Here is a 26,987-nt window from a genome sequence, read left to right on the forward strand (position 1 = left end):
CACACACACACACACACACACACACACACACACACAGTGCAATGTTTGATTGATACGGCTAATTCAATTCTGTTGTTGTGGTTCAGACTGCAATCACTCTCCTTATGCACAGTTGGTGTTGCCAGCATCTCACATTAATCTCTGCTACTTCTCAGGCCACCAACTGTTGTCTGCATGCAGAACGACTACAGAGGAATCACACTCTTTAATGAGATGATTACATGGTGTATACATCATGTAAACGCCTACCCACATTAAATCAGTCACCCGTAAATGCGTTTGAATACATAATCCCTGTAAACCACGTCTTCATATATTATGCACAGTTATTGTAAAGAACAGTATTGACTAAAAATGATGATGATTAAACAAGGGTCCTGACTCACAGAGCTATGGTTCGGTCTAATCTTTACGTTGCTATGTTGCTACCATCATGGAGCCTTTAAGTGCTCATCCAGTTTGGCTGGAAATGCATTCAAATGAAATCTGACAGTCTGCGATTTAATGTCACATTTGCTGTAATGTGTTGAAGAGCCCAGACAGCTTAGTTTTACTCGGGTAGCTTATGCTTATAAATCATGCTGTAAAAATTCACAAACAGACAGAGCTCATTGAATTTGTGGCGTTAAAGAAGCTCGGGAATGCACTGTTTACTCTGCATGCTCAAAACATTCGGCGACGGAGGACCACTTCTCCAGCAAATCGTCAAACATTTCCTGATTGCAGCTTCTTAACTGCAAGATTTGCCGCTTTTCTTCCGATTCACATCGGTGTAAAGTGAATATATTTCGAGGGCTTTTGGAGTGTTAATCAAACAGAAATTTGAAGGCATCGCCTTCTGTGTGGGGAAAACTGTAATGGGTACTTTTAACTACCATCTGACATTTTATAGACTAAATGAGTGATTGAGTAGAAAAAATAGCTGAAAGTGATCATTAAGTGCAGCTCTAGCAGGAACATTTTTCATTTGTATGACAGATGAAATTGCGCTGATTACTGGCTCTCTGGCTTTTCTGTTGAAGCATGTCCTTGCACTATCAAATGTTTACCAAAACTTGCTCTGCTGCTCGCCTTGTGATAATTTTATCCCATGCTTAATACCAGGAGCTAAATTGTAAGCGTAGTTCAGCCTCCTCAGCGCCCAACCTTCTAAAATAGCTTCTCTGTGGCAAAATGGAGGTGTCATCATGCCATTGATATTGATGAGTACTTTCCTCTGTTTCCCTCTGTGTTCGCTGTGTGAATGCTTGTTTGATTGCTTTGTGTTGTGCGCGTGGCTTTGCGTGTGCATTTGCAGCTGTGTTCAACCTGATCCCAGTGGGGCTTCGTGTGGTGGCCATCCAGGGTGTCCAGACCAAACTCTACCTGGCAATGAACAACGAAGGCTTTCTCTACACCTCTGTAGGTCGCCACAGACACACATACACACACACACACACATAACATCACAACCAGCGTCATTAATGCTACAGACTCAAACCTGCTCTTTGGGTCAGGTTGAGTAATGAAGCAGAAGCTTTCACCGTGAGCAGACTCATTGTCATCACATCATCACATCAATACTTTAACTACAGTGTTGCTTTGTGAGTCAGCTGCCACGGGGTGTTATAATCCAGTGTCTGAGCCTCCCTTATCTGTCTCCTGATATTGTGGCTTCTCAGGATTGATTTCAGATCATCCCCCAGCCTCCTTTTGTTTATCTCCCTTCAGTGATTCTGTGATAGGAAGATTACTTTGTGTCTGTTTACACACACAGCTCCCAAAATTTGTTTTCATGTCTTTTCCCACTCAAAACACACGTACACCCCCCCCCCCCTCCTCCTCTCCAACGCTACTGTGCCTACATTTTCTCAGACAGGTCAGAAGGTAGTGCTGGCTGCAGTGCAGTGCATTAAGTGCCTCACTTTAGCTGCACAGCTCTGATGGTGGGTGGTGTGGAAGCAATAACAACAACAGAATCAACAAAAATAACAGCAATCTGAACAAAACTGTGAGACCAGCAGATAGAAAACTAACAAAGAGGAAATAGAAGAATGGCACAGACCCCGATGTAATAAGAGCCACGCTGCTACGCCTGTGCAGACACGTATGCCGCCACAATATCTGGTCCATCATGTTGTTATTGCGAGGGCTTCAGTCACAGCACTGATATCGCTCGTTCCATCTTCTCACCTAATATTAAATGCAGAATACAGCTGCGCAATATTTCTGTGCCCGGGTCATATTTCTTTATGTTTTCCTGCTTAATCTATTTCAAGATCATGCATGCTGAAACTTCATCAAAATTTACTTAAGATTAATGGATATCGCAGAGAAACAGCTTTCTCTCTGGGCACCACCGTTCTCTCAGTGGGCTGGTTGGTATTCAAGGGAGTAGCCGGTTGCTATGGAGACGCAGGAATAAGGAAATGCAAATGTCAGCTGTCCTAAGTTGGTGCAGTTTGTTCTCGGAGGATACAGCCTGGCCGAGATAATGATTCAAAGAGCAGACCAGCTGATGGATGAATACACTGATGACTATATGGTGGAATGACTGAACGCTTTTTAATGGAGTCGCCGCCAGCAGCTAACACTCCACTCTCGCCACGTTTGCTTTATCACCTTCTCGTCTTCTTTCGTGTAGGATTTGTTCTCATTTCTATCACATTTTTCTCACAGGAGCATTTTACCCCGGAGTGTAAATTCAAGGAGTCGGTGTTCGAGAACTACTATGTCACCTACTCCTCCATGCTCTACCGGCAGCAGGCATCGGGCCGGGCTTGGTACCTGGGGCTTAACAAGGAGGGTGGAATCATGAAGGGGAATCATGTCAAGAAGAACAAGCCTGCTGCACACTTCATACCGAAGCCACTCAAAGGTAGGACTGATAGCCTTACTGATTTAAATACCAACTTAATAACTCAGAACACGTAAAAGTTTAAATGTAAAATGAAGCGTTTATTTTGAAATTCCTGTCGCATGTTTAAAAAAACCCAAGAAAACATCAAAGACTGTTTGCTTGTTGTTGCTTCACTTGGATTTTCGTCATCATTTTGCATCATTAAAAGGATGTCTTTGCATTCACCTTCGCATTTCTCTCAGCTCGAAAGTCAGACCCTACACATCTTTTTATAGTCAAAACTTTAAATAAGAAGCTCAGCATGTGCACAAGTACGAGTTCAAGGCTTACTGTAGGTTTCAAACTGAGAAGAGAAAAGCTGTGTTTAAGAGACGCAGCCAATCAGAAGAAAGCTGGCTTAAAGGGAGGGTGGTCTTCCTGGGTGAGGGGTGGTTTGTTTCAGATAGTGGATGCAGAAAGGCCTATCATAAGATAAACAAGAATGTCTTTGAACTGTAAATCATGCAGAGGTACTCAAGTAGAGTCCAAGAATGAAAAACATGAGTCTGGAAATCAGCAGAGTAGGCCTGCTTTCCAATGAAACTTGCAGTATTTACATATTCATATATTCTGAGTTTGTCAGTGAGGGAGGAAAGAAGTTAAATTAAGATGTGTGTTGAAAAAGAAAATCGTTTTAAGAAAAAAAATAGAGTAGCAATTTTTTTTACGTTTAAAACATGTCCAGAGGGGCTGTTTAAATATTAATGACTAAATATGCAGCGATCGGTGTTAACACTGGGAAAAGGCTATAGATGAGCTTATAACCCCCGTGTGTTCATGTAGAACAAAATAGACAGCTAATTGTGAAAATGGTTTTGAGCACCTCGGGGTGAGTTTGGCAGCTTAGTGAAAACAAAAGCAGAATCTCAGCGAACCTATAGCACTCGCTATTAAAGTGAGTCATGCTCATAAATGATGAAGTATAAAACTGTGCAGGTACCATTTACACCAGCAAAGCAAACACGGTGTGTCCGTTACCCCTGACCCTCGCAATTTCAGGGCTCTAGAAACTATGGCTGTGATGTATTACGTCACAAGTATATGTTAGGTTAAACAAATGAAGTTGTGATAGCATCTAAGAGAGCAAACTGTACTAAGGCTTCATTGATTAAGAGCTTGGGGCCGCTCTTGGAAAGCTTTCTCCCCTATAGAAGATTTAGGATTCCAAAAATTCAGAGGACCCCTGACCTATGGAAAATATCTGCCTTCCTGGACTAACTTAGAACCCATCTGCTATTTGCACTCTTTGCTTGAAGGTCTTATCGTTTTTAAAACTGATTTTGTGTCTTGTTAGTTTATAAAAGATTTAACTGGATTCTATACAAGGAAGGTCATTGTAGATGGTAATATATAGAAGCTTTACAGATTTACAGGCTAGAGTGAAAGCACACTGAAAACAATGCCAGCGCCAGAAGATAAACATTGAAATGTAAATGCAGATTGGGTACTCATGAATAAAAACAATAATTGAGTCTTAAATGGCATAAAAGGAAAGTTAATGCCCAAATACTCTCGAGGAGGGGGAAAACATCAATAATTACATTCCTGGCCACCAGATATGATAGTGTTAGGCGACCCAATTCTCGGGTTTGATTTACCAGTGCCGGTCATCCAGAAAAACAAGAAAATACCAGGAAAATAGGAAAAGAGGAAATAATCAATATTTCTGCATAGCAGGGTGATAATGGATCCACAGAGATTGGTTATCTGACTCTGCTGCAGCATTTCTGACCATTTAGTATCACCACTTCTGGATGCATTAGATAGCTGTTTCCATTGAAAGAGCAGTAAAATGCACTGTACACCATCTGACCGGCAGCGAACAGCAGATACAAGAAGAGACACATATTTCCCCGGAGACTTAGCGGAGGGCAAAACAAAGCTGAAAAGGGAATGAATATTGGAGTTACATTCATCAAACGGACATGAACACGACTCCATATAACGCTGCTAATGCAGCTAATGGATGTGTTCAGTGTGTGGCAACTGTTTGGTAACAGGCTTCCAGCCTAAAGGCTAATATGTCAGTGACCAGAAGCCATCAGGCATTATATGAAAGTGAGGAAAAAGGAAAAAAAACCTGAACTCTTAGTTAACTTTTTATTCTTTTTGCCAGTTATTGAAATTAAGATTAGAATTTACCCATTTATGGAGTGTTACAGTCTTTAAATTTCTCTCTGATGATAAAATAGCGTCTTAAAATCAGAATTAATTAGTCTGTGGAAACTGAATCTCCCAGGTGCAGAGGAACTGACTGAACAAAGCTGTGCAGACTACACCCATGTGACAAAGACCAGTGGCAATAACTGAATTAATGATTCTTGTCTTGTCTTGTCTTGTGTGTCTGTCTGCATGTGTGTGTGTGTGGGGGGGTGTAGTGGCCATGTACAGGGAGCCCTCCCTCCATGACTTGACAGAACTCTCCCGTTCAGGCAGCGGCACACCGACCAAGAGCCGCAGCGCTTCGGCCCTACTTAATGGCGGCGGGAAGACACCCAGCAACAACGACTTATCCTAGCCCCCCGACCCCTCACACCGTACCACACATACACATGCACATACACATGCACACTCAGACACACTCCCATGCAGACGCACACATACACGCACAGATCTCAGGCCGACATGCCCACACATCAGACTGGTGAGGGGTGGGAGAAAAAGAAGGAGGACGGGGACGTGTTCTTCCACTAAACGGAGCCCACTGTGACTGACTGTGATGTAAATAAATCAAGGACAATCAATCCGTCTGGCTCTGCTGCCCCTGGTGTGCAGAGGGACGGGACCTGCGACTCTCTTCCCTCGGACGGGTCCTCCTGCTGTATCGTGAACAGTTGGATCAAGCGAGGGAGCGATAGAGAAGAGGGGACAGAGGAAGTCAGACAGTCAGTCACGCAGTCAGATAAACAGACTGTTACAGAGAACCAAAGAGTACAAGTATTAACCCACTAGGTTATTACTACGAAATGGCACGCGGCTGGAAAGTTACAGGGAGTTACAATGGAAGGAAGTCTTTATCTAATCTACCGTACGCTATGTTTACACAGAGCTCATGGGTTTAAGTCATATTTTTAAAACTGACAAACATATTCCTTGTACACTTATAAGGACTTATCATTTGTTTGCATGCAGGTGTGCCTGTGCATGTGTGAGAGAGAGCGAGAGAGAGAGAGATTGAGTACATGCTGTGCTTGCGATAGGCGTGCTGTGTGTGTGTGTTTGTGTGGGAGAGAAAGTGTGTGTGTGTGTGTGTGTGCACGCATGTGTCTTGAGGGTGGGGGTTGGGATTTTACCTTTTTAAGATCTGTTGTATATTGGACAAACCCCCCGAGGGCTTGAGCAGGTTACTGTAAGGTTTACTGTATATGCTTCCATGCTTACTTCTTACAAGCAATGCTGTCGTTTCTCTTTCCGTTCGTCGTTGTTGTCCCTTGCCGTTTGTTTGTTTGTTGTTGCATGGAAGCTTGTGGACCTCTGCTCAGTAGCAGCATGCTGAAGGTCCTTTTTCTTTTCCCCCCTCTCTCCTGGTCTTACGTGTTCCTGACCATAAGAGAACACTAGTGAGCCAATAGTGTGATACCAGAACACTAGTGAACTAATGTGAGGGTGTTAGAACACTACTGGACCAATAGTATTGCACCAGAACACGGGCGGACCAATGGTGTTGGACCAGAACTTTGGTGAACAGCACAGATTAACTTAATATTTTGGTTCCTGCTGTGGACAAACTAGAAATGCACTAAATAAACTCTTTCTAAGGAAGTGAACTGTCTCCCTTGTGTATTTATTCAAGCATTTTGCACCTGGCTGATGTCATGTCTGTTTCAAATGTTTGAAGTTTGGCTTATAATATTTGAATTTTATCAACAGTCAAGGCAGCGCTCACATTTCTTTTTCTTATTACATAAGACATATTTTTATTCTATTGCTCCAGCGGGCTGCTGATAGTTTTGGTTTCATGCCCAGCGTCGACGGTTTTACCACCACCAAAGGCGGAAGATGAATTAGTCCCTATGAAAACGTGTTGATAGTGGCTTGTGTGGATTACCGAGTGTAACAGTGCTGATTTGCTAGCACTCCATAACGGGGGTCTGTGAATACAACCTCGCGGATTAATGTAAGACTTCAGGCATGAAAAATAATAATTAATGTAAAACCTCACCAACTAATCATGGTAAAAGCTCATTAAATAATTATGCAAACCCTCATGAATTATCAGGAGTACATAAATAAAACAGCTCTTGCATGAAGCGGGGCGTTAATTAATGCCACATGTATGTCATTCATCGTGAATTAGGATATATTAAATTAATCATGTTCATAGTCGTCTGCAGTTTACAGGGTGGGCTCTAAAACCAAATTTGCACATGTTTATTATGTTTAATTCCAGATGTTGCAGTCATGATGAGTTAAGCATGGCTCTTCATGTTTTTGCTTGTTATTATAAAGTGGTGACCTGCTCCTTCATTAACACTGTTAAATGCTAAATGATGAATAATGGTGTAAAATCGAGTGTACTCATTTATAGAAAGGAGTGGCAATGCTAAATGCTTACAGAAGAAGCACAGCATATTTAATTTTGACATATGAATGAAGGGAAATGACTCTTAATAAAGTAAAATATTTATTTTACATTGTCTTAACTTTGTAGTAATTTACAATGGATAATACGGTCATGGTAAAAAAAGAAGTGCAGCCACTTTTCAATTCTAATGTTTTGCATATCAAATAATAAAAATCATCTGGTCCTTGGCAGGTCTTATAAATATACAAAAGAGTGTGTCATTATTTATTTAACGAAGATTAAGCCAAAACAAAAGCAATGTGTGAAAGCTACCACCTTTACTGGTTCCACAGGGATTAAGATGGTAAGAAGTAGATGCTGCTAATCAAAAACACTTGATTGATACTGATAACCAACCAAGTGTGAGAACATCTATAAAAGCAAGTTTTGGCAGTTTGCTGGTCTGGAGCATTCACACGACGCCAATGAGGAACGACATCAGCACTGATTGTAGAAAAGCAATTGTTGCCGCCAATCAGTTTGGCAGATTTTCCAATTTGCCCTTCCAAAGTGTAAACAATTGAGACAGTGGCCGATGTTCCCAGAAGTGGACTACCCAGCAAATAAATACAATTAGAAAAAGGCTGAATAAGTTTATTCTTTTTCTGGAAGGCGTGCTTTAGGAGAAAGCCTCTTCTCTTTAAAATCAACATAGTAGCACGTCTTAGGTTTGCAAAGCTGTTTCTGAACAAACCACAAGACGTCTGGAACGATGTTCTTTGGGCATATGGACAAAAACCAACCACGGAATATCAGCACAAACTCCTCGTACTGACTGCCAAGCACAGTGACCTCAACCCGACTGCTACCCTCAAACAACTGAAACAACGCTGTAAAGAAAAGCGGGCAAAAATTCTCCCACAAAGATGTGAGAGACTGATGAAGTCATACAAATGATTATTTCAAGGTACTTCAAATTATAGCTGATAAAAGTGGTTCTACTAGCTTAAGAATCATGGGCGTGCTTAAATAAATAATGTATTATGCATTGCTTTTCTTCATCTGAGGTTGTATTAACTTAATCTTAAGAACTGGTGAAGACCAGATCAATATATTTAGTTATGCCCTGATCAAATGATGTAAAACAAAGAATCGGCAGAGGGTGCACTCTCTTTTTACCGTGACTGTATGTTTGATACAGATATTAAAAACACGCAAACCACTTTATCTGAAGGCTCAAAGAAGCCATGCTTGTTATTCAGACATTTGGAGTTTAACAGAGCACGTGAATGATGATGATCGAAAACCGCATGGTGCTGCACTGAACATATGCATAAAACACTTAAGTTAATCACTGTAGGATCCAAACAGGATTCTGGATAAAGTGAATTTGTGTTTTTCATGCATGAAAACGTTTTTTATGAGTTGTACCATGAACAGAAATGACATTTATTGCCTTATAGCAGACGAAGAGAAAGAATTATAACGCTGTTTTATTCACACTCACCTAACGTTCAACTCCAACCCATAAGCCTTTAAACACTTTCTCACTGTCTCACAATCAGTGAGGTCAGCTACAGTATTGGGTTCCGTAAACTGTCCATGGAGACCTCAACAACATGCAAGCTGGAGGAGCTGGGCATTGAACCACTGCCCTCTCACATAGTAGCTTTGACTGTAGTTATCTTCACATTAAGGAGCTCCTTAAGCTCTTATAGGAGAGAAAAAACCTTAAGTATTGACTTATTTTAATGTTGAACTTAGCATAATTAACTTCAACTTGCCTTTGGAAGCAAAACAAGAACATTAAAACAAAAGTGGTATTTTATTTGACCACTAGGTGGTGCTTCTATTTCAGAGCTCTGTTGCTATTATTGGTAACTCATCTTGGGGGTGGATGAGAGGCAGCAATAAAAGAAACTCTGGTAAAGAATCTTAAAAGTCTAAAGAAATGAGGGAAAATAGACACGGGGGACATAAAATAAACAGTCCCAAACACATATATTCTTTATAAAATTATTTACTCCAACATTTGCGTGTGTTCGTTTCTCAGTGAAGGGCAGGTAAAGCAGACACAGGCATTTATCTTCAAATGATTCAGCTGAGAGGGGCCGAGGACACATTTATGCAATCACAAAATACAACAAGATAAAGTGCAAAAGTCAAATGTGAAAAATAAGAGTCATATAAAGGTTAAAACCAATTGTTTCACATTGCAACAACAAACATTTATTCATTGGTTTTAGGAACAGTGTCTACTCGATATTTTTTATTAAACGTATAAATACACAATTAAGATATGAGATTCTGTACTTCTCTTACTAATAATGATAATTTAAGATTATAACTAAAAAATTTTCTTTAACCGGGTTTTTCATTTTTCATTTCCAAGTATCAAGTATAAAAATAATACAAACCAGTGGGTGTAGCTAAACGTCTTGCCTGTAACGCTGAACTCACAGTGTTGAAGAACTACACTCTCCCTTTGCTACACTTTCCTTTTTTTTTTTTTTAACTTTCTGCAGCCCTGTGCAAATGTAAACACGCATGCAAACTCACACCAACACGTACACATCACGTTCATAGTGATCCACATTAACACGGTACTGATGTATCAGCTGAGCATGTCGTATTTACAGTAGCTGGTGCAGCATCACGCTGCCTGTACTTTTCCTTTAGATGAAATGAGAGCGCAATGCCTCCGAGTCCATCCTTTCTCTCTTCAGTGCCAGTTTTCTTGCTCTTCTTGCGTTTTCCTTTCAAACGTCCTCGTCTCCATCTGTCGATCTGTTTATGATCACTCTATGTCCCCTTCTTTGACTCCCACTCCTGGAAACAGTAAAACGGGAGCATGTGAGTCAAGCAGTTTTTGGTCCTCGCACACACAAACACACGCGCACTCTACCTTTGCCTTCTGCATCACATTCCCCTTGGAGGAGGCGTAAAGAGACGGAGGCCGCTTTCGAAGCTCAGATGCCGCGTTGACAGGCACAGTCTCCATGTAAACCTTTTCAACCTTACTGCCCTGCGCCTACGCACGAACACACAGGCAACCCCCCCAAAAAACAGTAAAAGTTTGATTTCACTTATTTGAGCCCAGTGATGTTACTTTAAAAACAACACAAGAAGACCAAAAGTTCTTCCAGTCAAAAGCAGATGGATTACTAAAACAAGCATACAAGAACACAGAAAGAATGAAGAGAGAAACACCAAAACAAGAAAACACAGAAACTCATTATAAATGTCTAAAATGAGAAACATATGTTAGCAAACAAACATATAAAGCCTGATAAAATAAAAGTCAAATAAATAAGGGCCATATGGTCAAATAAATGACTTGTCTGGTAACAGACACTGCACACTGATTTAAAGGATTTGTCTTAATACAGTCCCAGCTGTTCATATGAGAAATCCCTCAGCTCATGTTCTGGACAAAAATCAACCGTAAATCTTCACTGAAGCTCATATGAACTTTTAGCAGCCGTTGATATTGATGTATTTTTAGTATCATCTTTTTACCTCCATCCTAAACAAAAAACCTCACGACTGCATTTAAATGTATGTATGTAAAGAACTCTTATAAGAGCGTTTGTATATATTTTAAAGTACATTCATTAAGAGTTTTCTAAGGAGAGCTTCAGTTCCAGCTGTAAACAGATGTGTGTGTTTGCTGCCTACCTTGACGTTGATCTTGGTATCAGTAGGTGGACCCAGTGCCCCTCTAGCCAGTGACTTCTTCAGGTTTTCTTTGACCTCTGTCAGTCTCAGCTCCAGCTCCACCCGTTCCTCCTCCTTCTGTTTGCACAGTGTTTCCAGCTCAGCTAACTGCTTTTCCACACTATTACCTGAACACACGCACACCCACACACACACTCATAATTAGGACCGCTATGAAGCCTACGACCGAACAAGCGCTGTGTGTGTGATTCGTCTCTGACCTGTGCCGCTCTTCCCCTCCTCCTTCAACTGCCTTTTCTCCTTGCGCAGGGAAATCAGTGCATTTCTGAGGTCCTCCTTCTGCTTCTCCAACTCCTCTTTCTCTCTCAGGTACCGCCTGGCATCCTCCTCTGCCCGTGTCTTCCCATACCGCCCATACTGATTCACATCTACGATGTGAAAAAGAAGGAAATGAAGACAGATTTGGCCACATTTGAACCCAAATCACTTTCATGGAGACAGTCTAATGAATTATGAAATTAACCGAGACTCACTGGAGGCATGTCTCTTAATGGCAGCTTGTTGTTCAGTTTTCTCAGAGTCCCTGCTGGAGAACGAAGCGTGACGTCTCACCTGGCCTCCTCTGCTCTCCACATCCACTTCCTGCAACAGAATAATTTAATGAATTCTAATTAACAAAATGTAATAGAGGAACTTTAAGGAAAATGAAAATACTATAAATACTATATGTTTATATGACTGATAAATATAAGCTTTTTAAAGATCGGATTAAAAAAGAAAAAAGAAAACATATTTTGTTAATCTATTATCCAAAATCTTATTAGTAGTTTCACTAGGGCTCCAGTGAAGCTCAACACAGAATGGTATTAAAATCCTAAGTTACAAAAAAATGGTGTTTGTATTCTGCAAATTTGCAATAAATTTCAATGAATGAATGTAAGAGAGAGGAGAGGATCAGTGAGGAGAGAAAGAGAGTAGAAGCAGATTTAAACATCTCTGTGTCTGCTGTGTTCAATATAAAGGTTTTTGTATCTCATCACTTGCTTAGAATTAAAGAAAAATAAAGTTTTCTCACCGCAACACTTTCATAGACCTCATCGTAAGTTCTGGAGTCTATTGAAGCACTACTGGAGGAGTTAGCTGTTGTAGCCCACCTGGGAGAAAAAGAAGAGGAAGATATATGAATATAAAAATGAGTATTTCAAAATAAAAGCTGTAATAAAAGACTGTTGGGTAAACATATGCACAAAAACGCATACTGTTGACTCACAAGAAGGAGTGTCTGGCAGCATGCCGTATGTCAGTAAGTGTGTCCACATCGATGTAATCATAGTGCAGCTCTTCAGGGAGAGTGCTGCTGCCGGTCTCTGCAAATAAAACTCCAAGCCAGCGGCCAAGATCCTCAGAGCAGCTGGCCTGAATGACACACAAACACGGACAGACACATGCACATTTGTTAGTCCATGAGCAGAAAAATGTAAGGTGTGGCATGCCTGTGCGCACACTGATGATACCTCTCAGCTATATCAACAGTGATGTAACCAAGTGGCACAAATAAAATCAGTCTGTATACACATTAAATCTCCTGTGCTGGATAAAATGATTCAAGATCTCCTGCTTCACCTCCAGAGCTGCCAGCTCGTTGCCTCCCTGTAGGATGCGGAAAGAGAACGGATGTTTAGGTCCAAGCCCGCCTGGCATCACCTCTGCCCCCTTGAGTGGCACCACAATGATTGGGGGTCGCTGGTCCCCAGGGTCCTTCTGCAGGTACAAACTTCCACCCCGGAGCACGCACCACCGCTCCCTCCAAGAGCCGCTCAGACACACGCTCAGATATCCTGATGAGTGTGTTAAAAAGAACGTATTTACATTTTATTCATTGTCATATAATGTACCCAACACTGTTTGATGTGACGTTCGGTTTCTGGATCTAAATTAGATGTTATTATCATGAAATTAAAATGATATGATGTTTTTATAAGTTGTTATATTTGCATGAATGCTAAAAATGAGTCATTTTAGCTTGTTGTTAGGTGTTGGCTAGGCAAACTGATGATGTCATAACAACAGATATGGAATAAAAACTTCAGGGACTTAATATCTACTTGTGCCCATTACAGCAGATTATAATTGTTTAGCTCCTGATCATGGAGGAGGAATTCGTGGACAAATATTTGGTGTATTATAGGAAGAATATGTACAATAACTTTTACATCTCTACAGTTATAAGTTTTTTTCCTAAAAGGCATTTTTATTGTTCTGAATTGTGCATCATCAGCATTAATTTGTCCTTTAACACTCTTTGACACTGATGTCAAATTACAAATGCTAATGGAAAACAATCTAAACATCAATCAGCCACTTAGATGATTCTCTAACTAACCAGCCATTCAACAAAGTATTCATCAGGTCTTCTCACCAGAGCGGGGGTTGTCATGCTGGCCAGAAGACAAAGGAGACTCTCCTGGTAAAGGAGGTTTCCGCTTGGAAAAGGTGATGATCCGATTGATTTTCCTCCCAGCTGCTCGGCTCATCGACCCGGTCAGCTCTGAAAATGCTCCACGCTTCCCCCTGTCTGAAGTCAAACACATCCTGAAGTTGAACTTTATAACATCCAGCCAGTAAAACAGACAATGTTGCCTCATCATTTAAATATCATGCTGTTATTATTTTTTTAAGTTTTACATTTTATCAGTTACAATGTAACAAAAACATGATGAAAACTGGAATAAAGTAAAAGGTCTGAATTCTGGAAAAAATACATTTTTGAAAAAGACCCTGCACCCAAACAGGACTCATGAAGCTTTTGAAGAAATAATATCTTGTTATTTCAGAGATGGCTTGTATTTATTCAACCAGACCCCGACAGCCGGTTTGCAAGTTCACTCTGAATGTACCAGGTGCTGCAGTGCACTGTTCACACTACTTCCTGATGATGTCAGTGGGAGACAATTGCAGGAAGAGGACAGGAAGGATGTCATATCTGCTCGAGCCTCACTTCCTGTCTCTCCCTCTCTCTCATGTCTCTTTAGGATCAGAGTTCCTTTGTCCGTAAACAGATTTGAAACAACTGTTTCCCAATTTCACTGTGTTTGACCTATTTTCTAACCCAGCACCAAGGATCTCCCTGGTTTATCCTTCCTGATTTTGTAGATAGAAAAACAAAAATATTGTGTGTGTGTGTGTGTGTTTGCTTTTGTAGCCTTGTGGGGACCTGAGTTCCAGACCCTGAAAGTGGGGACTCTTAGACACTGAGGAACCATTTGAAGAACCCTTATTTAAATATTTATGGTTTAAAAAGATGCTAGACTACGTAAAACACTATTCACACAAAACCCATCAACAACCACTAAACTTTGTAACAGACATACAGTTATCATTTACTACAGAGAAGTTGCATCACAGTCATTTACATTTCTCTTAAACTGTAACTATGTTGGTTTCTCTATGTTAAAGATGTAGAATAATGGAGGGAAAAAATCGTCTCCCTGCCAGTTATTAGTTTACCTTTTTTAAAATTTGCTACAAAGTATCAATGAATGAGTCAGAATAGTATTACTCATACAGTGTTCCTCTCTTTTCATAAAAATGGCAACATAAATTAAGCTAGAAGAGCAATGCAGTATATGATGTGTGTTACAAATATACTGAAATGAATCCTTTACCTCCTAATCTTATAACACGTGAGAGGAAGGTGTTATGCCTCTCCCCACAGATCAACAGTGTGCTGCATCTGCGAAACTGTGCCTAAATACCCTTTAACAACCATCTATCTAAATGTTTGTTTTCACTGTGAAATATGCCAACGAGACCAGAAAGATGCTTTGCTGTGATTTTAAAGAGCATGTAAAGTGTAAATCATGTTGAACTGTCCCAATATATCTGTGGTAACACTGAGAAATTACCCACAGACACTAATCTAACGTTAAATCTCACTATAACCACCGATTTAACCTGCAATAACATGTCTTGTGCTATAATTACTGAGAGTGTACACACAAGAAGCTTATTTCAATGAAGCAACCACAATAAAAAAGAGTCGGTTGCAACAAAAACATCTCAAAAACTGCTGGTGAAGGTTCACGTACTGAGTGAGTCAGTAGTGTCTCGTCCTGACCCGTGTGCAGTGGCCTGACTGTCTGCTGTTGGCCCGCTGTCTGAGTCTGAAGCCTGTCTCTCAGACTGTAGCACCTGGCAACAAAAGGAACAAAACACTTTTACTTCTCTCTTTTATAACATTTGAAGAGAGGAGACAAGGAATAGCAAAAATTGGCACATTTGTCTTTCCGTTTTCATGTTAAAAATAAAAATAAATAAAAATTAATGTATCCTCTGGGAGTATGACTATTTCTTTCTGCCAACGTGGGGTGTAACTGCCATGTCAGCATGCATTCAGTTTGTTCAGGACTTGAAGCTCTTTGAAACCAAGGCAACTCAGCAACCGCAATAATCACCTCACTCACTGCTTGTAAACTAGAAGCCAAAGGAATAGTTGTGTCATGCGTGGGCTGAAAGAGGGTGATGTCAGCGACACTGAAATGTTAAAACTGGGGTATATATACAGTATGCCACAAATTACATTTGTCATAGTAAGACACAGTAAGAGCACAGCGTTAGACCGGCATTGGGGCTCCTCATTAAGTCTGTTTTGTGGGAAATTTTGGTCTTTGTGGCAAGACCACAAAGAGAACACTGCGGACAAACAGTCTGACATTCAAGGACATACGCAGATAAGCACACTCACCTTGTCGAGCTCCAGCTTCCTCTGTATAATTGGAGAAGTTGATCCATCCAGCCCCTCAGTGTTGCTACACTGGCTGCCAACATCGTGGACCACCTGAACAGAGAAAAAGAAAACATTCATTTACAGGCACAGCCTTGTGTCTGCTCGTCTGTCTCAGCACCGTGCCTCTAATGAGGTGAAAAAAGGTACCTTGAGCCATCGCTGGGCCTGTTCTTTACTCTGGACTGCCAAGACTAGCGCTTCGCCCCCAGGTAATGAGAAGCGCAACTCGTGACGCTTTTTCCGGCCTTCCTTAGGGACATAGATGACGTTGCAAAGATTCAGTGGGAGCTCTGTGTTGGGAGAGCTCTCTTTGATGCTTTTAAAACACTGTGAAGGAAGAAGTCAAGAACATGCATTATTTGAGTAAAAGATAATCTATGTAAGCCTAGCCTCTTACTGTTATAAGCTGGAAAATAACTGTGTAAACTGTGGCTTACAAATAAGTGTGTTCAACTGTCTGATTCACCATAAATAAATAAGGATTTACCTTGAATAACACCAGAAAAAGACAATTCTTTGATTTGAATGATAAAATAAACATTAATAAACAGCAGCATCTATTTACCTGCAGTTTATTGTCTCGGACAACAACAAGCTGCTTAGCCCACTGGCCAAAGCGTTTCTTTCGCAGTAGGAAGGCACAGATGTGGCAGTCTCGAACCGGTCCATCTGTTCTTTCCTCGGCTGTCCATCTCTGAGGTTGGTCTCGGCCCTTTGCTTCCTCTTCCTCTTCTTCGTAAGACTCGTAGGAACTACTCAGAGCATCTGAGTCATTGTCTGAGTAACAAAGCAATTATTGTTTTACAGAAGATCCACAAAACAAATTGTGATTCACAAAATCCTAGCTCTACTACTAGACATAAACTAGCATGAATAAGGGTCAGATTAAGACTCACAGGAGCTTTTGGGAGGCCCATTCATTCTGGTGGTGGGGTAGTTATTGTCAGCATCTTCATAATAGGCGTCCTCCACAGAGTTCCTGGATGCTACAGGTGAATAGATAGAGTATGTGAGAAAGCAGAACCAAAGGTACTGATCTGATTACCATTATACATGAATGCGCACACACATGTGCGTTTGTATATGCATGTGTTCATACTGGTGGTAAAGTACTGAGGAGTAGATCCGGGATCTAGAGGAACAGCTTCTTCATAGTAGTCATCAGGAAGGGGTGTAGTTGGCAGAGGAGGAGGAGGTGTGTCAGTTGGGGTCTGAAAACCAAAGGTAGCTGCTGAACCAGAACTGGGGGTAAAAGGAAGGCTGGTGTAGGTAAGTAGTTTCTGTGAATGACTTACAGATTTATTGGGATGAGTCTTCTCCTCTTCATCCTTGTGCTCTTTCTGCTCCACTGGAGATGCACTGAGCATGTGCAAATCACAGCCTGATAGGATTAATCATGATTAATTTTATAATTTTATATAAACAGAGGTATAATGATTGTAAATACATACAGAAAGGATTTTTTTGTAACTGAACTGAACCGAAGGTATTTTGAAGGACTACTAACCAAAATCCTCAAACAGAGACTCTACAAAGCTCGTGCCATTGCCATAGAGACAGCTGTTCATGTAGACATCAGAGCCGTTCACTGTGGAAAAGACAAATTATGGATTAAAACCAGGATCAGAGTTAGGGTTACATAGCCTATAGCTTTTAGGTCAGGATTAAGAAGGGCTATAGAGACTGAATAATGAAGTATAAATAGTATTTCATCTGCAATAAAAATGAGATCTATGGTGACCTATGTACAGGGAGTACAGAACTGAGATTGAAAATCTTTGTACAGCAAGAACAAAGAAAATGTGTGTGAAAGGTCACAGAAAGGTTTGACAGAAAAAAACAGATACAATGATGCGAAATACACAGCAACTATTTAAAAAAGATGAGTATGGACACGACAGACTGGGTCCAGTCTAATATTTGTGTTCTGAGACCATCGGGATGTTTTGCTGTTCTCATTATCCTCTTTGCATTTCATTATCCTCTTACACGGATCCTTTTATCCTCCCCGACATCCTGTATGCTTCCAGATAAAAAGGGATTTGTCTGTAAAGACCTCAGCAAGATTTCATGTCACAGAGGCTGTATTTTGTAGCACAACAACTGCTGCACTCTCTCAAGTTGAGCAGTTTCAGTGTGGTTGGCTAAACACAGTAGGGTCACACCATTGCAAACAGACAAAAAAGAAAGAGATGCTGTAGTACTGTTGATGTGACACTTCTGACTTTTTTTTTTTTGGCTAAACTGCTGCCATCACACTCAGCTGAATTCATCCTGAATAAATAAAAAAAACACTTCTACATTGAATATTCTTATTTCTACATTGTATTGAAATAAAGTGCTGCTTTTACTATTTTTGTAATGCCAGGACATCAAATGCTGCTGTTCTATCTGACCTGCTGGTGTGCAGAAGGTGTTTCTTGGCACTAGTGAGACAAGTCTGGCAATCAAACTGTTTATAATGCATGACTTTTTTCTAATGAAACACCATTTTAAATACTGCCCTGATGTTTCTGCAAGTCATATTTCATCCTAAAATCGTTTTACCAAAACCTAACCAAAATGCAGATGTCCAAAAGACAGAAACTTCAGTCTCTAGGTGTCCAATCTTACAGTAGAACTATGCATGCTATAAGAAGCCAGTAGCACCTGACAGAAGAGCAGGAAATAAAATAAATAATAAAAGTAACACAAAAGGGCAATTTTATTATTACTGGGCTCTATCTGAAAGATCAGATCTTTATTATCTTCAAGGGAGAATATATTACACAGTCAGTGGAAATCACAAAACCATCAATCAAACAGCAACATCAAAATCATAGTGAGTGACTTAAAAACAATTGGAAGTTTGGACAAATGAGTTTTTCACTTTATTGATGTAGTCTATCTGCAGCCAGACCTTAAACTGCTTAGACTACGGCTGGCTGGACCAGCCAGGACCGAGTGGACCTTCTTCGAAGTCCTAAATTTATACAATTGGGAAAGGTCATTTAGTGCAGTTGACTAAGTAAAGAACTGTAAGTTATTTCTGTGCTGTGTGAAATGTATTAACCTGTGCTGTACAAGAAACTGTACATGTTAAGAAATATTGACCTGGGTTATTTACATTGCCATCCTAACATTGGAGATTCTGTACCTGACAGCTGCAGTGAGTCCAGGATGTTGCGTATGGATGCCATTTTTTCAGCGGTAGCAGGACTGACCGTCTCGTGGTCCAACATCTTCAGCAGAGAGCCTAACTCATTTACAAGTCGTTCCATCACAACTAGAAACCACAAAAACAGACATCATGTAATACTCTTCTGATTTCAAGAACCACCAGGTTATTCACTTCAACTAAATTTTATTTATATCAATTCATCAAAATATTGTAATGTAAAGATCCCATAATATTAGAGAGAAAACCCCAACAATATGATGATCCCCTATGAGCAAGCACTTGGAGACAGCGGGAAGGGAAAACTTTCTTTTGACAGGAAAAAACCTGCAGCAGAACCAGGCTCAGGGACAGGCAGCCACAAACGGGGTGAGGGGAAAAAGAAAAAAGGAGGGCACAGAGAAACAAGGACAAAACACACACCATGGGAGGGATAACACAAAGTGCAATGCCTTACAAAGCCATATAATGAATGGGGAGTGAGAAGAGATAAGTGGAGAAGAACTGCTCAGTGCATCATGGGAAGTCAGGGAGGGATCGTTCTAACTGTATGCTTTATCAAAACGGAAAGTTTTAAGTCTAATCCTAAAAGTAGAGAGGGTGTCTGTCTACTAAATACAAACTGGGAGCTGGGTCCACAGAAGAGCAGCCTAACAGCTGAAAGCTCTGCCTCCCATTCTACTTTTAGAAACTTTTAATAACCACAAATAAGCCTGCAGTCTCAGAGCGAAGTGTTCTGTTTATGATCATATGGTACTGTGAGGTCTTTAAGATATGACGGCCCTGATTATTCAAGACCTTGTGTGTGAGGCGAAGTTTAAATTCAACAGGGAGCCAATGAAGAGAAGCTAATCTGGGAGAAATATGATCTCACTGTTAGTACTCTCACTGCAGTGTTTTGAAACACTGAAAACTTTTTAGGGAGTTTTTAAAACAGCCTGATAATAATGAATTACAAGAGTCCAGCCACAAAGTAAAAAAGTATGAACTGTTTTTTTTAGCATCACTCTAAGAAAGGGTGTTTCCCATTGAATTTAGCACATGAAAGAAAGCATTCTTACATATTTGTCTAATGTGTGCGCTAAAGGATATGTGCTGGACAAAAATGACTCAAGGATGCCTCACAGTGTTACTGAAGGCCACAGTAATGCAATAGATAGAAAGTATCTGGTTAGACAGCATGTTTCTACGATTTTAAGGATAGCAGTACAATAACCAGATTTGTCTGAATTCAGAAGCAGAAAACTGGAGGACATTTAGGCCTTTATGTCTTTAGCTGCTGTAGTCAGATTTTATAGATAAATATAACTGCGTACAATCTGCATGGTAATAATGCTTTATGCAGTTTTTAAGGCTATAATATTGTCTAAGGGAAGAATGTTTAAGGTAAAAGCAATAAAGTAAAATCCTGAGTGCTCAGCATGGCCATCAGATCATCACAAGGCCAAACTGTCAGTTCACAAGTGGCATAAAGTCAGTTTGGAACTCAGCTGTCAGCTGCTGCAACAGCTGACAGGGAAAAGATTTTTAACATCCTCTAATGTCACCCTGGTGATTTTGTCCCGCTCGGAGCAAGCCTTTTTGGGAACACAGCGAGTTTTCTGTGTGTCACTACTAAGCGTTAAATCCGACTTTCCACGTTGATATTTTGTGCTTTCTTTGAAAAACTTACTCTTTTCACTCCTACATCCTGTGTGGGTCAAGCGTGTGTGTCCGTGTGTGTGTTTTGTTGACCTTGACATTGTTCCAAATGCCCTGACACACTCTCACACATCCTGCCTGCTCACAGCCAACAAAGAGGAGGAGGAGGAGCAGGAGGGGGAGCCGGGGAAAAAAGAAGGTGAGGAGGAGGAAGCTTCCTTCCCTAAAGGAAATGGAGCCAAAGTGAAGAGGAAAATGTATAGCTTCACCACAGAGGACAGGAGATGGTTACCAAACTGCTTGAAGCCCCAAGTTAGTTCATTTACTTGTTTACTTCTAAATATAAGAAGATTGAAAGGCGTATCTTAGGATTAGTCTGAACCCGGAGCAAGCAGCTTTTCTTCCGATATTGACTTTTAATTAAACACTGAAGACATTAGAACTGCTTCTCTGATATTATCCACTGTTATTTGATGAAGTATTATTCATACACTTGAACAGGTCAAGTGCAACCAAGTCTAAAATAGTTTCATGTCCCTTTGGTTTCCAGTGGGAGGTTTTAATAGCCTGTGCTTTTTATGTGGCTTTATCCACACTGGAAAGATTATAGTTTGTGGAAACATTTAAATTTTGTATTTTTTGGCATTAAAATTGTCAAATTTACAGTTCAGTTTCATTCATAATACAAAGCAGAAAGTTCATAGCTGGAAAGCTGGAAAAGCAACAGGATTTTTCAGCAATGATTTGAAAGAGCAGACTCTTTCGCCTCGTGTCCCTTTTTACAATCTGATCCACTTAATTTTATGGCTTTGTTAAGAAGAACATGCTTCACAATGATTAGTCAGATCAATAAGCTTTAGTATGTTTACAATTTATTATGGCATAAGTACACCTAAAAAAAACATAAATAAATGAATTGCCCATTCCCAGAAAAGAAATGGAACAAGGGTTAAATAAAAATAAGATCAAAACAGTCTGTTTTCCTCACACACAACGTGAAGACAGAGAGAGTGAGCGAAAAAGCCCTGACTCTCCCACAAGCCTCTTCCGCCTCCCCCTCTCACTCGGACAATACTCTATTGTCTCCGCAAGGGCCAAAATTAGATGGCCACAATGCTCGGCAAGACCAGAGCAAACAATCGTATTGTCGGAGTCAGAGACTCCCGGAGAAAACAAAACAGGAACTAACACACAGTGTAAGAGGGGCGTGGTGCAACGCAGCTGCACGGTCTCAATCCACGGGCATGCAGGGTTGTATCTCCAGCAGCTGTGTGTGTGCGTGCGTGTGTGTATGAGTGAGTGTACGTGCGAGTGCAGCTGTGGTTTCCTGTCTTTGCTGTCGACAGGAGCTTCTCTCCCCTCCTTCCTGATCTTGACTCTCCATTGCATTATGAACCTCACCTCCTTCACTTCTTCCCACTTTCCCATTTTGTGTCCTGCTGTTTCTGTTTCTGCCCCAACATCTTCTCTCGCTGCATGCTCTCCTTCCATCTCTTGCCCATACTCTACATTTCTCCCAAACCAACTGAATAGAAAGATTCCTATCTGATGGGTGCTCAATTTGCAGATGCATTGTGCTCTACTTGAGGAAACGTCAATTAAAAAACAATCAACAAAGATCTCGAGTAATCAGACTAGTGCTCTGATCTATTTTCTGCCGGTCTCAAAGACACGCACAGTCAAGGACATCAGTCTGCTCTCTCTCTCCCCCTCATCTCTGAGTCTGTATCTTTATTTCTCTCTCCTTCTATTTTCCTCTCTCTCTCTCAAGGGACCTGAGGGTTCAGAAGCTGAGAATCAGCTGTTCTGCAGGATTGTGGTCTGTCTCACCCACAGAGGGATCTTTGTAATCCCCCACTGCCCCACGCACCCCCACTCCACCCAGAACCACACACATGCAAGCACATACACACACACACACACACACACGGCACAAATTTCCTCTTCAAATCCTTTTTTTCCCCACTGATAGACACAATCATTCACTTAACTAAGAGGAAGCACAAACACTCACTGTTAATTTGTCTCTCGCTTCCTCGTCTGAGTAAACATACAGTCACAAAAGTACAAAGAGGAATGTGTTTGTTTGTGCGTCTTCACGTTCCTTTTTCTGTGTGTTTCCACAGACAGACTTCCTGATGAAGATCAGTCATGAGACTCGGGCCATGCGACTCTCATTTGGACTGATTTAGTGTGTTTGGTTGCAGCTCAGAACAAAACAACTGCTACTTACTGCTGCTGCTGCCGCTTTTCTCGCCGCATAATACCTATAAGCAGCAGGTCAAAACAGGAAAGACACTTTGGCTCTCCTAAACTGAGGCTTTCGTTCCCATCCATTATAATTCGAACACACCAATTAACATAAATCCAAGGCTACCCATCCTCACTTGCCTCTCCCATTCAAAATATCCCTCCATGTTATAATTTTACCAACACTTCATGACTCAGAAGTACTCTATATGAATGCACTGAACTGTACTGCTTTTTGCTTCCATAGATTCTGTTACCTGATTGACATTAATATGTGTAACAAGGGTAATTTAAGACATATACTCTATGCAAAAACCGTATGAAACTGTCCTCTTCCTGCCTCCCCCACACTCCTCAGCACTGAGGTCCCTCCAGATTGCACATTCTCTCTGCCACTCCTTTCTTTCCCTTCCTCTGAGATCCTTTTCCTTCAACTCCTCTCCCTCGCCTGTCTCCCTCTGTCCCTTCCCCAGACACCCATCCTCTTCAGACAGAGGCCAAAGTTCAAGGCTTGGCAGGCCCAGCATCTCCCACTAAGACAAAAGTCTACTTCAGAGACACAGCATCCAGTAATTCATATTTTCGTGACAACAAAAGATGGTGTCAGTGCTTGCCTGGGGTTAGCGTTCAGTCAGACACTTTAAAAAGTCCACAACAAAGATAGCAAGATACTTAAAAAGACACAGCTGGGGGGAAACAGTAGACGAATTCTTTTCGCATTCTTTTAGTATCTTATCATTTTCTGCAGATAGCAAATGGTGTGGAAACACAGGAAACAGAGGGGCACAAACGGCTTTTATAAATACTGAAATTCTTTATTTGCCCAGAGTGGAATGAAAATGGTTTGTAAAGATAACGCAGCAGCCAGAACACCGTTAGTATGAGTTGTGAAGGCATGAAATCTGGAAATTAGCTAGTTTTGTTTCTTTTCTTGAACTAAGTCTGCAATAATCCTATCAAGTGCACACGATTTAAAATGACTGGACCAGTCCACACTTTACTGTTACTACCTGTCATCACTGTCTTTCACAAATGCAAACACTGAGGCGTACGTACACACACAGACACACGCACCCACTCAAAGGTTTTATTTTTTATTGCTCTTACGGGGAGTGACAGGGTGATGATGAGGACAAAATATCAGGATTCTCTGTTTTTCCACTTTGGTGGCGGGGGGAAGCTGCTATCATCACCACATCAGCTTAGCTTCCACCTACACCAGACACACATGGGACACATGTACAGACCTGCTGCTCTGTTGCGTTTCTGTTACAGAAAATGTAATCACAGCTGATTTGAAGCGCAGCTAATTCTGGCTTTGAGCTGCAGTCTCACTTCCATTCGTGAAGGTTATATTTCTGTGTGAAACACAACTTGAAATCCAATCAAGAGGGAGTTGTGCACTTTCTGAAAATGGAGCGAGGGGGTGTGTTGTGCACTGGAATGAATCTTAGAGGAAAAGGGATTGTAAGGCAAACGTGGCAGAGGTCAAGGCTTGTGACATATATTAAACTGAGGAAAATCATATGTGCAAATGCAATAAACCACTTATAGGCAGAATGCACGCAGAAACAGTGTAAAATTCAGTGAGGGGTATGTTTACCTTTTTAAATTAAAATAGGGTTGTGAGAAAACTTTGCAGCTCTTTAATCTCTCCTTTATCCACAGCTCAGAATCTACCAATTTTTCCCAGCCACTGAAGCTCTTGCAATATTTTGCCAAATCTCCAGTATCAAGTATTCACACATTTACTGTGAGAATATTTTCTCCTGCAGTGTACAGCTGCTCCAACCATTTGGCTGTGGATTTGCTGCTTGTGTCTGAGTGCTCCATGTTTTTCCCCTCCAACACATTTTCACATTGGAAAAGCAAAAGTGTAAATAAAATAACTAAAAGGGCAGCGAGCCCAACGTCTGCCAAGGCCAATGCAGCATTTTCCAGTTTTTAAGGAAAGAAAAAGAAAGTGATCCAGGTGCACAACAAAACTGAATCAGTTCTTCAATTTATCCATGCGCAACTTTTCATGAAAGTCAGGTTGATAGTTTTTGTTTCATCCTCCTGACAAACAGACAAATTTACAGACAGAAAGGGGACAATCTAAAGGAGAAATCCAAACCCTGACTTTGTTGGTGTTCCCTGCTTTTACAGGGAAGAGTAACATAGCTTTTATTCTATAAAGAATCACTTCTGATTTGAATGGCCTTTACTAGTTAGCAACATTCGTATCCGTAAGACACAGGTGGCCAATGAATCTCTTAATTAATAATTTATAAAAAGTGATGTGTATAGTATGCTGTAGCCTTCACAATCACCTGGTCTCAAGATGGAAGAACATCTATCTGTGATTTTAGATCAGCTTGTTAGACAGTGTGAGCACCACCATCACTAAAACACCAAATGAGTGAGAATCAGTTGGAAAAGAGACCTCCATTAGAGATCCAGAGATATTTAAGTTTAGTGCCATACTGTGGCATGTAGTGGCCCAACAATGTTATTTCTTTCCTTTTATTTGTCACCTGTCCATAAGACAAAAAAGATTGGCTTATTTACATTTAGCTGCTTCAAAAGACGAATTATCAATAAATTCACACAAATCTTATAATAAAAAGAGATGAACTGCACACTTAATAAAAATACAGTGAACTGGGGAAGTTATGTGTTATAGGATGTTAAGATGAGATGAGATAAGATAAGATAAGAGTCCCAAATTCCAAGATAAGATGCTTAGAATTTAATTCTGCAGCTGCACTGAGCTATGCCATTGACATCCATTTACATTTCCGTTTAATGCAAACTGCCTATTTAACCAGTTACCTCTGTGACAAACGAACCCCCTTTCTTATTATCTTTCAAATTAAGCCCCTTCTTCATCACCTGGTCTCCCGTAAAGAAGCTTCCTGTTTGCTACACAGTGGCCTGAAGGGTTTTGAAACAGAGCAGCCATTCAGCTGCTGCTGCTTCCCACCAGCAGCGCTGCTTCCAACAGGGCACTTTTCTGTTGGTATCAGATTGCATCACTCTACCTGAGGATACCTCCTCCATCCACTCACACAGCGCACCACCCGGCGCGTGGCTGTATGACATCACTCCCCACTCCCCAGGAGTCAACCGGCAGCGAGGCGCGAGTCGCTCTGCTCGCTCACTCAGAGAAACTTGAGACAGATGCTGCTTCTCCATTCACGTGTGTTTAACGAGAACCCAGATGTATTAAAACCACCCATAACATCGCTTTTGTTTGGAAAAGAACTGTATATCGTATCTGATACGGTGGATAATGTTTTTTAATGTAACCAGTTGTTTCTGTTTAGGGTTATGAATGTGGCCTCGCTGTGGAGGAGCTCTTGCATTTACACTGGTGCCCACCCAACCTATGGAGGCTTTATCATAAAGTATTTACAGTTACCGTGCGATACATGGATATTTACTTACCACTCTGTCGTTTGGAGTCCATGTCTTCAGATGTTCTGAAGTCTGTGCCGCCCGATTTGTTTCCAGTAATAATCCCTCAGTTGCTTCGGTTACAAGTTCTGCTCATGTGAGAAGAGTTGTACCCGTACACACAGCGGAGGTCTGTCGGCCTCTGTGCGGCCAAGTGAGTCAGAGTGGCCGCTACACTTTTTGAGTAGGGGCTGCTTGTTCATCATCAAGAGTCCCGTTGGGTCCTAGTGCTGGTGGTGTTCTGTTACAGATCCACAGTGACAATATTCATCATAGCATTACAGCTTGGTAGTAACATGGCAATACCGGGGTAGTAGTTTGGTACGGAAGGCATAATACTCACATGATCATGTAATTCCTACAGTATTAACCAGACAACAGGTTTTTATTAGCAAATATATCTGGTTGGAGGCCGGGATGCATACTGTTGGGGCCAGAAATATGCACTTCCTTACTTTAAGAGATCATAAACCATAATTATTAAAGGTAGAATTATTTTTTAACGTTAAGAAGGTCCTTACTCAAGGATCATGCACATGTTTGAGTCTACAGTGCTCTGGAAAAGGTTTAAGCAATGCCTGATTTTCAGGAGCCAGACTTTCTTGGAATTTTCTTTTTTTTTTTTTTTTTGAAGTGGTCTTGAGCAATAGTTCTC

General features: G+C 41.0%; 2 protein-coding genes across 5 annotated transcripts in view; one reads left to right on the forward strand and one right to left on the reverse strand.

The window, feature by feature from the left end:
* Nucleotides 1-7,154, forward strand: part of fgf13b (fibroblast growth factor 13b) — an 18,806-nt gene extending 11,652 nt beyond the window's left edge. For all 3 annotated transcript variants that reach the window (XM_005926364.3, XM_005926365.3, XM_005926363.2), the window contains exons 3-5: nucleotides 1,298-1,401; nucleotides 2,659-2,857; nucleotides 5,257-7,154. In XM_005926364.3, the coding sequence (XP_005926426.1) occupies nucleotides 1,298-1,401; nucleotides 2,659-2,857; nucleotides 5,257-5,396 (443 nt within the window). In that variant the 3' untranslated portion in view covers nucleotides 5,397-7,154. The remainder of the gene's footprint in view (nucleotides 1-1,297; nucleotides 1,402-2,658; nucleotides 2,858-5,256) is intronic.
* A 364-nt stretch (nucleotides 7,155-7,518) lies between these two features.
* afap1l1b (actin filament associated protein 1-like 1b) lies at nucleotides 7,519-26,504 on the reverse strand. Of its 2 annotated transcripts, XM_005926361.3 has the most exons (19): nucleotides 26,324-26,504; nucleotides 18,983-19,111; nucleotides 17,354-17,434; nucleotides 17,142-17,227; nucleotides 16,946-17,057; nucleotides 16,743-16,832; nucleotides 16,412-16,623; nucleotides 15,994-16,173; nucleotides 15,805-15,897; nucleotides 15,149-15,251; nucleotides 13,480-13,635; nucleotides 12,684-12,898; nucleotides 12,331-12,476; nucleotides 12,136-12,214; nucleotides 11,594-11,702; nucleotides 11,321-11,488; nucleotides 11,061-11,227; nucleotides 10,288-10,413; nucleotides 7,523-10,211 (listed from the first exon to the last, which is right to left on the reverse strand). In XM_005926361.3, exons 1-19 carry the CDS (start codon nucleotides 26,343-26,345, stop codon nucleotides 10,185-10,187), a joined length of 2,301 nt encoding a protein of 766 aa, XP_005926423.1. In that variant the 5' UTR covers nucleotides 26,346-26,504; the 3' UTR covers nucleotides 7,523-10,184. The 2 variants fall into 2 exon arrangements, with proteins under 2 accessions (XP_042078227.1, XP_005926423.1); XM_042222293.1 differs by lacking the exon at nucleotides 10,288-10,413 and having other exon boundaries at nucleotides 7,519-10,211.
* Between the last annotated feature and the right edge of the window lie 483 nt (nucleotides 26,505-26,987).

Source organism: Haplochromis burtoni, unplaced genomic scaffold, assembly GCF_018398535.1.
Source record: "Haplochromis burtoni strain Fernald_Lab_line unplaced genomic scaffold, NCSU_Asbu1 Contig_83, whole genome shotgun sequence".
Lineage (NCBI taxonomy): Eukaryota > Metazoa > Chordata > Actinopteri > Cichliformes > Cichlidae > Haplochromis > Haplochromis burtoni.